The 17,531-nt window shown below is 38.5% G+C and overlaps 1 protein-coding gene across 2 annotated transcripts; it reads right to left on the reverse strand.

The window, feature by feature from the left end:
• Positions 1-2,113: 2,113 nt before the first annotated feature.
• On the reverse strand, positions 2,114-17,196 carry brd7 (bromodomain containing 7). 2 transcript variants are annotated; one of them, XM_079604747.1, is made up of 19 exons: positions 16,839-17,180; positions 16,561-16,782; positions 15,030-15,397; positions 14,037-14,230; positions 13,826-13,949; positions 13,653-13,710; positions 11,522-11,666; positions 10,058-10,168; positions 9,607-9,791; positions 7,163-7,274; positions 6,969-7,044; positions 6,781-6,888; positions 4,946-5,087; positions 4,621-4,732; positions 4,389-4,445; positions 3,152-3,248; positions 2,799-2,942; positions 2,409-2,552; positions 2,114-2,258 (listed from the first exon to the last, which is right to left on the reverse strand). In XM_079604747.1, exons 3-19 carry the CDS (start codon positions 15,076-15,078, stop codon positions 2,221-2,223), a joined length of 1,896 nt encoding a protein of 631 aa, XP_079460873.1. In that variant the 5' UTR covers positions 15,079-15,397; positions 16,561-16,782; positions 16,839-17,180; the 3' UTR covers positions 2,114-2,220. The 2 variants fall into 2 exon arrangements, with proteins under 2 accessions (XP_079460873.1, XP_079460872.1); XM_079604746.1 differs by having other exon boundaries at positions 16,561-17,196.
• Positions 17,197-17,531: the final 335 nt, after the last annotated feature.

Genomic DNA, 17,531 nt, shown 5'->3' on the forward strand with positions numbered 1-17,531 from the left:
GTTACAGAGTTTGTTTTGGCAGCATTTGGAGACCTGAAACTCTCAGATATGCAGCAACGTATACATACGTACACACACACACACACACACACACACATCTCACACAAACACAAGCTGAACTGTGCGATCCTCTTATGGGACACAGACAGTGGGTAACTGAGTTCGCTGAAGGAAAAATATTAGTTCTCAGTATTGCTCTCAGACTTTCTGGGTACTACTGTCATAGTGGCCTTGATCCTGTTGGATTTAGACTGATTTGGGATGACTGAGCTTGTCGGCAGAGGGAACACCTGACCCACACAAACTCATTATCACAGATGAACAGATGTGAAAATATCTAGAATTTCTTCAGTCATTTGAAATAATGTGTCCTTTATTATCAACTTGTCTGTCAACTTTTGGACAAACAAAATAGTGGATGCCTATTCTTGCTTGAATCTACATACTGTGGATGCTTTTTGTGTTTTCTTAAAAAAAAAAAAAAAAAACTGCCAACTGTTTTGAATGCCAAATTTTGACATTCATTGTTGATTTGCTGTTGCCTTTCAGTTGAGATTGTGGATTTTGGAGATGGGCCTTCCTTAGCTTCATAATATCCTACAGATTCAACTATTAAGGAATGTTTACATATACCAGGGGAATAAATGTAAATGGATGAAAATGAAAGATCTTAAAAGTGAAAATGTACTTTCATCGATTTCCCATCGTCTTTCTCAGATCTTGACCAAATAGCTCTGTGGCTTCTCTCATCTGAGGTTGTATATTCACGAATGGATGTACTCATGCATCTTAGCTCACATCGCAGTAAATTGATTTGCTCAAAAGGATTGTTTCTGTTCCATGAGAATGCTTAGTGAAAGTGGGAAGTATTTGTGTCTAATGAAGCCATAGGCATAAACATTCAATTTAGATTGCAATTCCTATGCGCCTCTCTGGGTTTTCAGCACTCATTGAGTGTTACAGTGTGACTGAACTTACACGGTTGGAGATTATGTGCTGCCTTTCTGTACCAGTGTTTGTGAGAATAAATCATTTTACATTTAATATGCTTCCTGTGTAACATTTTTCCAAATTGTTGAGGAAACTCCTGTACATGTAGGTCATAGGTCACAGGACATGAGGCTTCATTCTGCAGAGTGAGACTAGCAGATTCATTTATAACAGACAAATGTGTTGCCTTACCACAGTAGCAAATCTCAATAAACATGAACCAACATTATGAACTCAGACAGAACATTGCTTTTATTTTAAAATGTTCATTTGCAAATGTTTGTGAAGTTATATCTGGCATTGCCAAATATGAAGGCTGATTAGAATTACCCATGATTCTATGTACCTTTATTTTGGCTTCAATTCAAAGCATCAGCGGCGACACAAGTAATAACATTCATAGGTCTTGGTCTCATTTCCTTTAAGGATTACTCTTAATTCTCCCAAAGCATGATAGGATTTGTGATCTAGCAGAGAGCACAACTGCCGCTATGAACCACTCTCAGGTTATATAGCTAGAATTTTTAAACCGTTTAATATTATATTCAGACATTTACAAATGCTATCCGCTGACATTGTCATTATTTACTCATGTTGATCCAAACACACAAGACTTACATTCATTCTTTCTTCTGCTGAACACAAAAGACGGTATTATGGGTAACCAAACAGTTGATGGAGCCCATTGACTTTCATAGTATTTTTATGGAATAAAAGTAACTATGGAGTAACTATGGAAGCCAATGGGGTCCATCAACTGTTTGGTTACCCATAATACCGTCTTTTGTGTTCAACAGAAGAAAGAAACTCCATACAGGTTTGGACCGACATGAGAGTGAGTAAATGACAGAATTTTCATTTTTAGGTAAACTATCCCTTTAATATGTGAATAAATTAAATCTTCAGAAAATGTGGAGTACACAGCTTGATTCATTTCGATTACTTTCACAATATCTTTGATGCGCATACTTTCAAATGGATGGACAAAAAAAAAATCTTCATTTGTATTCTGAAGATGAACAAAGGACTTAGTAAATGATGAACACTTCTTGGTGATTTATTTCTGTATCAAGTCACTTGCTAATGTTCAATTTTTGCAACTTAAGAATGGAAATACACAAAATGCTTAAAAAAAGATGTTTATTTAATGAAACAAAAGTCAATCAGAAACAGCACCATTGCGGGATGATCTGGAATAAGCAGACTGATAGACTACAGTGATGGAGGATCTCAACACACTCCCTCCATGGGCTCAATTATTTCTCCCACTGAAACACAGCAAACACATTTACCCGCATTTTCCTGTTAATGTCAGTTTTTGAGTAGATAAAGCAAACTAGAGTCATTTCACAAACAAAACACGTAAAAAGGCGAAGTCTAACTTGCTGGATATTTCTTTTTTGTGCCGTTTACGTTACCTGTGGTCAGGTGTGTGAACGTATCTTGTGCGGTATCGTTGGGTAGCGAGACACCCATGGCCTTTCGGATACCATAAACACTGCACACGTCACCGGGGGTCACCTGACTGGTCAAATGGGCCAGGTTACCAGTAACTTTCTCCGCTGCAATAAGAATGGTGGGGGTTAGAAGTTATCAAAACTGTGCAAAGTATATCTTCTTTTAAACAGCTGCTGAAACCCACAGGCCTGTTAATGTGCAACAACACTGACTCACTACAACTCCTTGAGTAAGGAAAACTAAAAACACATGAGACAGGAAACATGTTAGTGTTTGTCTAGCATTATCTGATAGAGTGAGTGAGAGCAGTGAACCGGTCATCATAGGTCATATGTTATGTTTGTGCGTACCAAGCTGCAGCTCTTTAGCAGTAGGAACCAGTAGGCAGATGATGTTAGGAGGCTGTTTGGCACTCAGTCTCTCTTTCTGAACCTTCTGCAGCTCCCTCAGCAACACCGTCGTCTCATCCAGCTTCTGTTGGAAATGCTCTGCTTCTAAGGGAGGAAGAGAAGTTTTTACTGAGATAAATCCATTTGCTGATATATACTGTAGATGAGAAATTGAATAAATTGTGAAAGATGCATCTCAAGAAAACAAAACGGTTTAACTGGAAAAACATCTAAAGAGTCTGATCACATCTAAAATGACGAAACAGGATTTATCCATATTTCAAACTACACTTTCAGAAACAGGAGATTCTCACCTTCTGTGTTGAAGCTCTCAGGAAGCAGGTCAGGATTCAAACCCACAGAACTGAGGGCCGTCACACTACCACCACTGCTGGGATCTGACGCAACAACCTGCAGAAACATGCGTGAAAAGACGTGAAAAGGGGGGCATGGACTGACTCCAGGCCAGAAATGTGCTCACAAAAGTGCGAGCATCTCAAGTCATGTCACTTTTTTTATTGGACTATTTGTGCCTGTGTGTATTCACTACCACTCAAAGGCAAAATACACAGCAAAGCTGCAAAAGTAATACTGTCAAATATTTTTCTAATTTAAAATAATGGTTTACTATTTTTTATATACTTTTAAAATGTAATTTGTTCCTAGAAATCACACAATCCTTCATAAATAATTCAAAAACATTTCTTATTATTAAAATGGTTGTGCTGCTTAATGTTGTTGTGGAAACAATGAAACATTTATTATTATTATTTTTCAGAATTGTTCTCAGGATTTTGTAATATTTTTACTGTCATTTCTTTAAAATAAAATAACGTTAAAATATCAGCGAACCCAAACTTTTGAAAAGTATGGCAAAAAAAAAAAAAAAACGAATTATAGCATTATATACAGTTTGTTATTTGAATGTACCGACAGCATTATTATTTGGCTGTTCATTTCTGTTTTGTATAATCTACAAAGCACAATCAAATTCCTTTCACGTGGCACGTACCCCATGGAACCAGCCTAGATATCCCGTCAGCGGTAAGTACACAGTGTTGGGAATCGCTAGATAAAAAGCTTGTTGGGTCTTCTTGGGATAAAACTATGAATTATCCACTAGCTATAATATGTGATACTTAGACTGCTAAAAACAGTGTTGAACAGTAGCACCACCCTGCTAAGGTATGCTAGCTGAACCGCAGTCACACACAGATTAATGCTGCAGTATGTTCATAGACGACCCATGCTTACCTTTCCTTCTACGTCCACAGCACCCTCACACACATACATCAGTGTTAGTGAAGGAGGAAGTCAAAAAACGACAGGGGGGGAGAGTGTGTTGGTGTGTGTCTGGGCAAATATTCTTTCCATTAGTGTGTGAAAGTTGGTTGGTGTTGTTGACACAGCTGCTGCAGAGCAGGGAGTCTGCGGTCCTGACGCTGCCTTTAAATACCACGTTTGTGTCTTCACTTCAACTCAAGTGAGCTGTACTCTAGTATGCACTTGTAAATGTTTTAATCTCATTCTGAGGATATGAGAGTGTTTTACCTCAGCATCATCTGTTGTGTCTACTTTCTCTGCAGGCTCTTCCATGGGCGGATTATCCTGAGGAAAACAAAAATCATCCTATCAAAACCAGACTTGATAATCAAGAGCAGATTTAAGAAAGCTGCCCCACTGAAAATAATTCAAATGGATATAACATGGTAGACATATATGATGGATTAAATGTGCTGGTAAATTTTGACCAAAGACTTAAGCGTGTAGTGGGATTTCTTACAGTTGCTGTCTCTTTCAGTTGTTTCGAGTGCTCCCCACTGGTCAAAGCATCTAAGATATTATCTGCTAACCTGCTCATGTGCTCCTCGGATTTAGCAAGGAAATCTGCAACGCTACACATACACACACACATCCAAATTATAATTGTGGAATGGAAGGGGAGTGTTGGAAGGGTGTGAATCAGGCCTTTTGTCCTGCAGAAGAGCAGCTTCACATAACAACACAAATGCATGTAGGTTCAAAAAAACTAGGTGGATGCTTCTTAGTCATCTAAATTCCTGGATATATTTCTTTAAATGGCTGATTCCAAGCATACACACACACACCTTTCAGATTCTGGCTGACTGTTGTCCTCTCCATAGAAGGAGTAAATAAGATCGGAGTCCTCTTTGCTGACATTGGCAAAACTGGAGTCATATGTAGGAGCATATGAGCTGAATGGGCCATATAGGTAATTCATATAGGCAACTGCAAAAAAAGAGAGAGAGGCATGTGGGGACTTTTATACATCATTTATGGAACACAAACTGATTCCAATAATAGTAGGTATGTATTTTTACAATGTTTCAATAAGTAACTGCCAAAGCCAGCAGTTAGACTGAGAGGAAGGACAGAACACTGTCTAAAAGGTTAAGAGTCTAAAAGGTTGAGACCCACAGTTTTAGACTTTGTAACTTCCCCCTTCTCCTGAATTGGTTTCCTAAACTTATTTTAATCTATGGGTACTCGAAATGTATGTAAATTAAAAGTAACTAAAATAAGTACCGGTACAATTCAAATATCAGAAATTTTAGTAGCTGAATTTTAAGTCAAGTCATCTTCATTTATATAGCGCTTTTAACAATGTAGATTGTTTCAAAGCGGCTTTACAGTGATAATAACCGGATAATTTAAGGTAACAGAGGTTGTTTTGGCTTTATAGCAGTTCTTCAATAAAGATATTTTCCAGCTAAAGTTAGTTTTGATTGATTCACTTCCGTCGAAATGATCATTAGTTATTAAATTAGGGGCTGCTAAGACGACACCGTTCTCTCGACACAGACTTTAAACGTGAACCTGTGAGAAACGCTGATGGTGCTCACGTGCGCATTAAGAATTAATTCTATAGTTATGTGCATTTGAATATATGTGCGCAGGTTTGTAATTCCCTACAAACCAAGTCTTAACAAACTACTTGTCTGGCCTTAAAAAAAATTATACCGAATTTTATCACTTCGGGGTGATAATGTTATGTGCCAGAAAAGGTTCGGTGTTACTGGATATGGAATCTATTTTAGGATAAAAAAATAAATAAATAAAAAGTGCATTTACACAAAAAAAATGGTCATAAGGTTTCTTAATTTACATAACTTTTCATGGTCTAGAAATTTCCAGGTCTTTTAAAATAAGGCTACCTCATATATCAAGGTTTTCCAACACTGTGAAATGCCTGATTTCTTAAATGAAACAGTCGTTGAGGGGATGAAATAAAATAATAAACATCTTGATTATTAGTTGTTTCAGCTTATTTTAATACTACTTTTGTCTTATTTTAAATCATTTTAGGTCACCTTGAGCCCCCAAAGTGCGCCCCAGCCAAAATCTCGAGAAGACAATGAGAGATTTTTTAAAGATGGTCTAAACCTAATGCGCTGCTCACTGTGTGGCTGCTTACCAAATCCCTGGCTTCTTAAAATGGAAGGCTATGATATTTTCTGCCTAACCCTCACAATTTGCGGCATCATTCATGTCACAGTGTGGGACAAGAAGTCCTACATTTTTATATTTAGGGATTCAAATATGAACAATAGCTAAACTTAGCAAGCACCACAGATAACTGACGGATTAAAAAAAAAAACCCCAGATGAGTAGAAGCTACAATCCACTGATTTTTTTCTAATTGACAGCAGGAACAATTAGATTTTTCTGACACATAATATTACATTCCTCTGGCAGTTGAACACTAGGTATTCAAACAGAGATTATAACACACCCTTCCCATGATCTTCTCCGCATGACTGAAGGGTAAGGCCACAGACTGAAGCCCATTGCTAATTGAGACATTTTATTCATCAAGTCATTTTTCCAGAAAAAACGAATAAGAGTAGTACTGGTTTTAACGGAGCGGTTGAGGCTGATACAAAGTGAGATTCAAGTTAGTGACAGAGTGAATGTATAATACCTGGAGTGACCATGTTTCTCTTGTCCTCTTTGAAACCCTGAAGGGTGTTTATTCCAGACTGCAATCTACCTCCCATCATTCCCAATTTGACTGGGCAGTATCCTGGATCTGCCATGGAAGCATAAGATACACGTTTTGTACACACGTCTAACATTTGCTTGTTTTCTTTAACACTCATAGTCACAAACCTCCAGCGCTGAGGTCAGCGGGGTTCAGGATTCCCAGAGTGGTTGAGCCATCAGACGTCCTTCTCTCAAACTCCAGCTGCTCATAAGAAAAGCGACAGTTCATCAACTGTTATCTGACATGCTCAGTGAATGATCTCACACGTGAATGCTGTACAATAACACATGGTTCATGTTCCCTGGTGTTGTACTCCTACCTCACACTGCAGACGTCTGTTTGAGAGTTTCCCTCCAGACTCCTCAACGATCTTCTTGATCTCCTCCAGGTCTTTCTCTGCTTGGCTCTTCTGAGCATCATCCTTACTGTCCCTGTTACACAAACATTGATGCAACTCTGAATGTATTTGTTATCAGTAATACTCCTGCTTTAGAATAAATAAATCCCCACATATGAGGCATATCATTCCCGAAACTCCTAATGAACTCTGATGTCAGAGCAGTGATTTGATAAATGATGAATAATGTCATGATAGATCAGTGTGGGCCTGTTCTCAAGCCTCTACCGGACCCTGCGGTGTAGTGTGCAGGAAGATGATTCATCCTCCCTGAAAAGATACAAAGTGTGTGTCTGTGCGTATCTCGTTGGCTACAGATGGCCTACAAGTCACGACATGTTTAAGCATTCCGAGACTCCGGCCCACTGCAGCAGCCAAGCCGATTTACGTAGGCAAGCAACAAAAAGAGAAAGACAGTGAACACCCGGCAACACCTTGGAATGTCTCACTGGCTTCAGTACAGCAGCAGAAGCCTTGAATCCAGCTACAAAGCCTATGTGAAGAGCTGCACAGTTAGGAAAACTGGAGAAAAGAAGCTTTTTTTACTGACCACATCACCCATTTAAGTAAAGTCACACTCTTTTTTTTCCCAGGCAGACAATATATCTTATTTTAGTTTAATGGCAGCCAATTCATCACCGTGATTAAGATCTGGTATTAACTTTCTGAATTGAAAACTATTTCCAGCCATAAATATTTTATGGATAAAGGTGTATTTTGCATAACGTTCTAAAATTGAATATTTTAGATGTGCATCTCAATGTTGAGAAGAATAAAATACACCCTAAGAGGTTTATCTAGAACGCCTATTTCCACTGAGGTAAAGGGAGTCGTAAGATGCACAAGTTGAGACAGATTTTTTTACACGTCATGTGCGTCTTTGATTTGCTCACGTCACAGCGGTCAGAATTTTGGTCTTAAACCATGTGTTATGTCGAAGTAAATTGCCAACTGGCGAGAAAACTGCAAGAATTTTCACTCATATTTGGCAGTATTTCATATCCTGCCTGTGATTAATATGAACCATTATTTTAAGAATTATTCTGAAGAAAAAGAAAAGAAAAAAAGAAAAAGAGGAAACAGAATTGTTCACTTTCAAAGCAACATCAGGATCAGACTAACTGAAAGGAAGTTTTGCCCAACTCTCAACTGAACTGACCTTTGATGACCATGGAGGATTAAGGCCTATTCACATTATGAACAATAACTAAACCCATAAAGTTTACAAAAATAATACTAATAAGAGAATAATTGAGTTCACACCACAACTACAACCATTACAACACAGAGAAACAACAGTAGTTGTTGTTTTTTTGACAGGCAATTCAAATCCATTGACTTTAACATAACCGCAGTGTGCAATTACACAACTGGTGCAGAGGCTAATATAGTTTAAGTTTTCGTTCTTGGTGTGAACCGGCCTTTAATCTAGACAAACTAGTAATTAGTGGTGGGGGAAAAAATCGATTCTGTTCAGTATCGCAATAATTTGCGCACGCAATTATATCGATAGTAGTGCAAAGTATTGTAATATTTATTTATTAAATTATCTGTTTTAATTTCAGGTTTTCTCCATTGGTTTTCTCGAAGTTTACTCTTATAATTTAAGTTTGCGTATTACATCCACAAGGTGGCGCTTGTTGTGGTACTTTGTTGTTGTGCATTCAACAACAAATTTAAATGAAAATAGCTTCACCACCACAACCGGTTGTACACGACGCTCCGTCTTCTTTCAAATCGAAAGTGTGGGTAAATTTCGGACCAACTTTTTCTAAACAAAAATGCCAGTATTCCCAAATTAATTTTGGTTGATGACCTTGCAACAGGACTGGACTCTAGCAGTACACATTTTTGTTTATTTTTCTCAATTTGATTGAAGCTTATTTATATGATTATTCTCAGGTTTATGTTACTCTATTATGTCCGCTTTATGTTACTCTATTGTATGAAATGTGCTGGGAGCTCACCATTCATGTGAGAGGTCTCCTATTCAGAGAATAATTAAGTCCTGTCCTGTAATAAGGTCCTGTGCGAAAATAAGTTTTTGCACTACCCACGTACATTTTTGCACTTCAGTTAATGTGTAGAAGATAATGTTCACAGAATTAAATGTGACATCTGAAGTGAGTTGAGCAGTCTTATTTTCCTCATTTTTTGTAATGCCTTTGAATAATATGGGGGACATGAATCGCAATATATCGCAGAATCGAATCAAAATACTTGCTGTATCGCAATATGTTAAGAATCGCAATAATATTGAATCGTGGCCCAAATATCGCAATACTATCGAATTGTCACATTTTTGCCAATTGCCACCCCTACTAGTAATAGATAAGTTAAAAAAAACTGAAATATGTGATTCATACCTTGGAGTGTCTTTATTGCCTACACGGGGTGATTGTGAGTTGTCACTTGTGTCCATGACCGACGAGTTCTCTTTGGCAGGGTCAGACGTCCCACCATCCTCATCTCCATCCTCTGCTGAACGACTGCTGGACGTCTGCAGGCCAGCCATGAACTCTATGCTCTGCTTTAAACTGTCCAGTCTCTCCTAAACGTACAAAAAAAAAAAGTTAATTTTCATGTTCAACTTTTCCAGTTTGATAGATTTGAATGGGTATTAACTGAACAACATTCTACTACAACACTAATAATGGGATAATATTGTGCATGGCACATCAGCGCCCTCTGGTGTGAAAACTGATTTTTTACAGAAAATGGTGAAAATGGCTAAATTTTGTTTCAACAACTACACCTCTAAAATGTAACTATCTAAAAAAAGTTCAAATGCAATTTTCCTGTTTTTCTGCTACTCACTGTGCTCAGGATCTTCATGCCAGAGTGAAGGAGTTTCTTTGCTGCTTTGTAGTAAATTGTCTCTGGTTTGTTGTAGATCATAGCGTTCTCACACATCACTCTGAAATCCAGCTGTGGGGAGAACAGCACAGCATCACCTTATCAGCTGTCCACTTCTAAATGGCCATTATCAATATTAATATATGACTGTGTAGATCATTGCTTGTCACTTGTCAAATAAAGGCAGCTGGAATAATCATTGATATATGACTACTTAAAGGTGCATATTTGAAATCAACCCAAATAAACACACCCCTCCCTTCATTGCTCCGCCTTGCTATGCAACCACGCTTGTGAGAGTACGGATGAATCAGTTGTGATTCAACAACAACAGCAGCATATCTTGTTTCTGTGAAACATGGCAAAACTAATGTTACTCAGATGGATGCCGATTGCTTTGTTTCTGCTGAGGCTTTCCTGCTCTCTAACATCAAGAAAGCGTATCAAATATTAACATGGGTCCAAGCTCTTTCCTGCTCGTAACCCTTCTTTTTCCAAGTACATTCTCCTTTTTGGTAATATCTCAGCTATTTTTCTTTCTACAAATGTCCCACTTGCTCACTTTCTCTCCTTCCCCACCATGGCTACTAAAGTGCTTTGGTGCTCAGTTGATCGGTCTGATCCACTTTGTTTTTCTATTTACACAGCCAGGACTATAGCCGCTTTTCTACCGCCAGGCCGAACAGTTCTCATTTGCGAAACCGTTCCCTTCCGTGCCGCTCTGGGTCAGCTGGTACGGTTATGGTTTAATTTTCCACTGTGGGGCTGATAGCGCCTGCTCTTTGGCATGTAATACAAACGCGTCAGTCGTTGCCTTGGTTTACTGATGATATGAGATGTAAATAGCGACCGCGTTATGGAGAATGGTCAGCTATTGCTTTTAATTTTATTATTGCTTTGTTTACTTCACTCAAATAGCGTGCTACAGAGAAACTGGTAGCCAGGCAACAGACAAGTGACCAATCCTGAGTGGCGACGTCATTTCACGGATTCAAGCAACACGGTTCGGCGCGGGTAGCCATTCGCGAGAAGGCTCAAGTGGAAACGCAACTGGACCCGTTCCTTACCATTCTGAGAACTGTTCGGACCGACGGTGGAAAAGCAGCTTATACCCATGTTTTGTTTTTTCAGCACTTACACAGAACAGACATCTAGCAATTATTCACCAATTTGTTTGTTTGGGTGTTGATTAAATTTTCAACAGCGTTTCTGCACCTAAAGGCTGAACTGCGTCGGACCTACGCCGTATCCTCTACGCTGTAGGCTACGTGTCAGTTTTCATTTATACTTCTGCGTCACTGTTCGCGTTGACGTGCAATTACACATGCAGAGGGAGCATGTGAAAACCAACGCAGAAGTATAAATGGGGCTTTAGTAAGCCAGTCTGTGTCCTAGCAATGGCTGTGATGATCACAATCACATTACCTTGAGCTCCTCAAGTGACTGGTATTGTTCCCTCTTCACTTTCTCCTTCATAGTGCTGAAGTCCATGGGTCTCTTTATAACGAGAGAGTATCCTGGGGCGATCAGGTCCGTCACAGGGAATGAGAAGAATGCACTAGGGTCCTTCCTGCAGTAAACAGCAGCGTTCAGCTCTCACTCACAGTAATTACAGACAAGATTTTGACAATACACAACAGGAAAATAAGACCCAAAACACAGATCTAATAGGATACTCAGACTGAGAATACTGATGGAGAATCAGAGGTCATTTGTGTAAGTTTTTTTTTTTAAAGATCAGCACTGTCGTTATATATTTAGTTATACACTACAGTTCAAAAGTTTGGAGTCTGTAAGTTTGAAGTTTTTCTTTTAAAGAAATTAATACATTTATTCAGCAAGAACATATTAAACTAATCAAAAGTGACAGTAAAGAAATGTATAATGTTACAAAAGACTTCCATATAAAATAAATACTGTTGTTTTGAACTTTCTATTAATCAAATAATCCTAACAAAATGTATCACGGTTTCCACAAAAATTAAAAGTGTTTTGAATATTGATAATAATAATTAATGTTTTTTGAGCAGGAAATCAGCCTATTAGAAGGATTTCTGAAGGATCATGTGACACTGGAGACTGGAGTAATGATGCTGAAAATTGAGCTTTGTTGTCACAGGAGTTGTCATAGACAAGTATTTTTAAAAAAGAAGAGTGTTATTTTCATTTGTAATATTATTTCACAATATTTCTGTTTTTACTGAATTTTTTGATAAAATAAATGCAGCCTTGGTGAGCATTTTAATAAAGTTATTTCGAAGACACACACAAAAAAAAAATCTTACCGACCCCTAAATCTTTCAACAGTACTGCACATCAGTTATACCGTAAAACTTCAAATAATAGCCCGGGCTTTTATTTTGCCAAATCGCCGAACTGCACCAGCTTGTATTTGAGACAGGCGTCTATACGAGACAGGCCTTTCATTTAGTGTTGAGATGTTGTTCAATGAGTGTGTAGGCCTAGAGATAACGATCCAAATAGCATAGGCTGATAGACAGAAAGGATGACAGTAGGAGGTTACCACATTATATTACGTTTTATTTATAATTCGAATGTGTTTAACAAATCAGGTAATGTAAAAAATTAGCCTACTATATTACCGTATGTCTAAAGGAAGTCGAGAAGCGCAGCGCCGCGTCTGACAACTCGAGGTATCGCACACCGGACTCGCACTTTGTCAGTTTATGGCCAGCAATAGTGTTATGTTTAAGGACATTATGGAATTAAGATCATGTCTGTACTATGTTATGATTGTACTGTACAATTAAATACAATCGTTGCTTGGTCTGCAGTCTGAATTCACTTTATCTTAGAGCGGCCGTTAACTGAATGAATTGAATCCCATCACATCAGCAATTTTCATTCAACCACCTGATTTCGGTAAATGAACGTAAAACTAAATGTATATTGCGGCACAGGGTGAAGTCAGTATATACATAACGATTTGGGACAAATAAATGTAAATTTAATATAAAACTATAACCCTTAAGATTATTGGTAGCATAAAAAAACTAAACGATTTGACAGCCATGGGCTGAACAATACAAGTTACCGGTAATATCCATCGAGCCAATGAACTTGTTGCCCGAAACACATCAACAAGAAAGAATGAAGGCAACCCTGTAAAACAATTGCAATCATGTGAAACAAAATGACCCTATTCTTCACTATCATCAACACCGCCATCCTCAACTACAAGTTGATTGGCGAATTCCTCCTCCTCGTCGCTCTCCTCCACTTCTCCCTCTCCGGCCTCCGCTAACTCTGCCTGCCTTGTTTGCGCTAACAACTCCCAGCCAGATGCGCAGGACTCTCTTGCGTGCGCAATCTGCACCATAGAACTGGCTTAAACAGACGATCTGACGGGTTTTAGAAGACTAAATACAACCCAAGACTAAAGTCTCTATTTGAGACCGGCGTTTTTTCATCCAAACCTGTAGCCGCACCAGGCGTGTAAAAGAGACAGGCGTCTATTTGGGACTCGGCTATTATTTAAAGCTTTACGGTATATGGATCCACAACTTGTCCTCAAGTTAGCCATGTTTAGTCCTACCTCTGGAGTTGTCGGATGAGCTGACTCAGGGCCTCCTGTAGAGGCGTCTGCTCTTTTTCTGAGGAGTTAAAAAATCCATAATCAACAGATAATCAGCACAAGCACACAATTCTTCAAAACAATAGCATCAAAAATAGATGAATCCTAAACCTAGAGAGGGTGCACTGCTTTACCATCCATTCTGGCAAGTGAGAGGGTGAGGGGCTTGTCCTGGGAAACATCGGAGCGAGCAGGAGTTCTGCTCTGTTCATCCCAGTCTGCATCCACAGAGTCTGTGCCCTTCCTTTTTTTGGTCATCTATGAGACACATTCATTGCTTAGGCTGTAGTAAGCACGTAAACAACACAAGAAAATCACAAGCCAACAACAATATTCATATCTCACCTTTTTCTTTTTGTCAGCCGGCGACACTGGAGGACTGGCTCTGTCCTTCTCGTCCTTCTTTTTCTTCTTCTTTTTCTTGTTGTGTTTGTCGTAATCTACCTGGTCGTCATAAACACTCTCAAGGCTAGGGCTGCCTGTGGTGACTTCATTCCCAGCCACTTTTAACACCAGCTTCAGAGGACGCTCTGTGAACTCTTCAACGGCAGAAACACAAATGGCTTTGAACAACTGATTTATCCAATGTCTCTCTTTAGGTGCTATACTAAAAACCAAACCTAATTAATACAGAAAATCGTAATATATTATTTAGTGTGTCATTGTTATCATGAATATATATAATTTTCATTTAATAATTTAGCAGACGCTTTTATTCAAAGTGACTAACAAATGAGGAGAGCAATAGAAGCAATTAAAATAACAATAGGACAACAATATGCAAGTGCTGAGACTTTTGAGAAGAATTATACTTCTCATATACCAAACTATGTCTATGAGAAGTAGAATTCTTCTCAAAAGAGACAGCTATTTATTAGGCTAGTGATAACAACGACACAAAATCATATATTTCTTTGTGAAAAATAAGAAGAAATGTTCCTCTTTTAAACCGACATAACAAACCAAAATTACTGAAGCCCAATGCACTTTCATCTGGTTTTAGGAGGAATTCGCTTTAATACATTTATGGAGAAAAGAACCTAACATTCTGATACTGCCTTGGTTAATCTGCTGTTTTGAGGAACAGCAGCTAGTAACGTATACCGAAGCAAAAGCTCGGTAGCCTTTGAATTAAGCTACTGAGAAAACACACATTACTCTAATATTCGTTGTGGACATCAGATATCAGGCTGCTACTCATCCACTGACAGAATCAAGTGCTGCTTCATAACGTTACGTGCCTTCTGTGAGTTTATAATGTTACTTAAAACAGGCATTCAGCCTAACATTACAGAAAAACAATTCTCCAGCCTGCTTAATGAATCGTGAGTGACCTACCGTCGTGTGTGTGCTTCTCTGATTTGTGTTTCTTATGCTTTTTGCCCATTATTTAAAGTAAAGCCGGTGGTTCAGTCAGGTCAGTGCTTGACCAGTCTGCTCTTTGTTTTGTGTCGGTAACGTTCCTCGGTAAAGACTTCAGAGCGCCTCTCACGGAGCTAACGTTAGCTACATGATTCAAACAGCGCCGTCTAGTGTTCGGGGGTGTAACCTACACTTAACACCACGAAATCCTGTTTACGTCCTAATTTGACAAAACTGTCTACAGCTAACTGTTATATACATACTCAAGTAGTTACATATAAAAAGGTGAAATGGGTTTACATAACATGTTTTAAAATAAATTAATAAAACCTTTTGGAAAAACACTAGCAGGCACGTGCAGAGGGGGGGGCTTTGGGTGCTCGAGCCCCTGCCCTTTTTCAAAATTAATCAAAAGTGCCCTTCTCAAACAAATATCATTGATAATATTGTGGTCAATAAAACAAAATGCATTTGCTTATAATTTACATGACAATGTGCACAAGACTAAAGTAGCCTAAATTCACGTTTATTTTTACGTTTCTGTCAGTCTGAGGTGTCGTTGCTATAACGCGTTGCTATGGGTTGCGTCACTTGCGTCAAGTTGTGCGTGTCTTGCTTCGGTCTTGACTGACGGTCTCCATTTTCGAGGGTCTAAAACTCCGGAGTAGTGTGTGGGCGGCAGGCATAACCGTAGCAAAAGTTATGCGTTTTAAAATGAAAATGTACTAGTTTACACGTAGGTATCCCACACAGTCTGTTTGGGAACCGATGCTCTCGAGCGTCTTTCAGTCAGTATGGCTCGACGGCAGAAAAAAAAAAAAGCTTTTTTTTTTATTATTATTATTTTTTATAATAAAAGGTTCTGTCGATTCAATTAAAAATCCACATAACACATATTTTAAAATATTACTTAATTCGCTGAAGCCTGTTTGTCATGCATAATACACCGACCAATCGTCATCTGGCACAAGAAGTTCAAATATCATTGGACGGTCATTTATAAATAAATCATTTGAAAATTACATCCAGACGAATTGACATTGAAGTGATCTGAATCTCCGTCGTTGACCTAATGGATGTTAATTGACTACAAACCAGCACTAAAAGTAGCATTAATGGTAAGTATATTCAAGTCACTTGAATTTAGTCTATATTGATACACCGTTTACCATTATGAAACTATCGTAGTTTGTTAAATGAAGCCCAGGCCTACTGCAGGCTTATTATGTGAAGTGTAGGCTGCCTGACAACAACACGCGAAATGGTGACTTTATTATTTTAACATTTTTGAACACACACATTACTATTTTTTTTTTAAGTCCCTTTTAAAGTATGCGCTTTAAGCCTGCATTTATTTGATCAAAAATACAGATTTTTTTTCTATTTTAATATACTTTAAAAAATATAATTTATTTCTGTGATGCAAAGCACATATATATTTATATATATGCCCTTTTTAATATTTGAGCCCCTGCCCCTGAGGAACTCTCTGCACGTCCCTGAACACTAGCATAAAATCAGCCCGAAGTAAAAATGCAACTACATAGCTACCGCTAAGAGGCACCATTGTTAAACATTCAAAACAACAGCGTCCCCAATGCAAAACCCTAACAGGTAAGAGCTATTTTAATGTTGTGTTTGACATCGAAAGGAGAAAAAAAAAAGAAAGACTGTATAGTTCCAAAATATATTCATTATTCTTTGCTAAGAGCAATATAAACAAAACCAGCTTAACAAATTCGCACTATAGGCTACGAATTTGTTAAGCTGGTTTTCCAGAAATACCAGAAATTTGGCGTAAACGTCACTGTTTGCATCTCTCTGTCTTGTTTGGCATGGCAGATTATGCATGGATTTCGGGAGAGTCCCTATACTAAGTAGGCCTATGGCCCACAAATAACTAAAAGTTATTAGCCTACTCAGGCGGTGTCCCATACAAGGAACATATGCACATAAACCATACTGCGCTTTCCCCTATCCTACCAATTATAACATATTTGTTTGAGCTCATGTTTTCATAGTTCATAGTTTCCATTTCCAAAGCCAGGCTACATGGTGTGAGACATATCCAGCTGCAGACCCGCAGCACCACCAGTTTCAGAACCCCAGCGCCAGAACCCCAGCGCCAGAACCGGAAGTGAGGGCGGAGTTATTTACAATGAGACAAGCATGTAAACGATGACAGAATTTTCACTAATTTGAAGAATGTTAACCCTTTCACACGTAAGTTTAAAATATTCTAATTGACCCCCCAGCGTGAGTTTTTCAAGGCGACCGTTATTTCGAATCTGCCACTTTATGGTTTCCATGGTGACGCGTCACTGCTTGTCACGTGACACAGCGCAACCACAAGTTACAACACAGCGCTGAATGAATGATGATCTGCTTTTATGTAATTTTTCCTTTTTTATTCTAAATATTCATTACTTCAACTTACATATTTGTTGAGTCTCTTTTCTGTCTCTGCTTACTGAAAAA

The sequence above is a fragment of the Phoxinus phoxinus genome, assembly GCF_949152265.1.
Source record: "Phoxinus phoxinus genome assembly, chromosome: 2".
In the NCBI taxonomy this organism is placed as follows: Eukaryota; Metazoa; Chordata; class Actinopteri; order Cypriniformes; family Leuciscidae; genus Phoxinus; species Phoxinus phoxinus.

Bases quoted from the DNA above. Each gene is read 5' to 3' on its own strand.
- brd7 (XM_079604746.1), bottom strand. From the start codon at position 15,078: ATGGGCAAAAAGCATAAGAAACACAAATCAGAGAAGCACACACACGAC. The intron at 9,792-10,057 runs GTGAGTAGCAGA...TTGTACGTTTAG, and splicing joins GCATGAAGATCCTGAGCACA to GAGAGACTGGACAGTTTAAA. The intron at 7,275-9,606 runs GTATGAATCACA...TTTGTGTAACAG, and splicing joins GGCAATAAAGACACTCCAAG to GGACAGTAAGGATGATGCTC.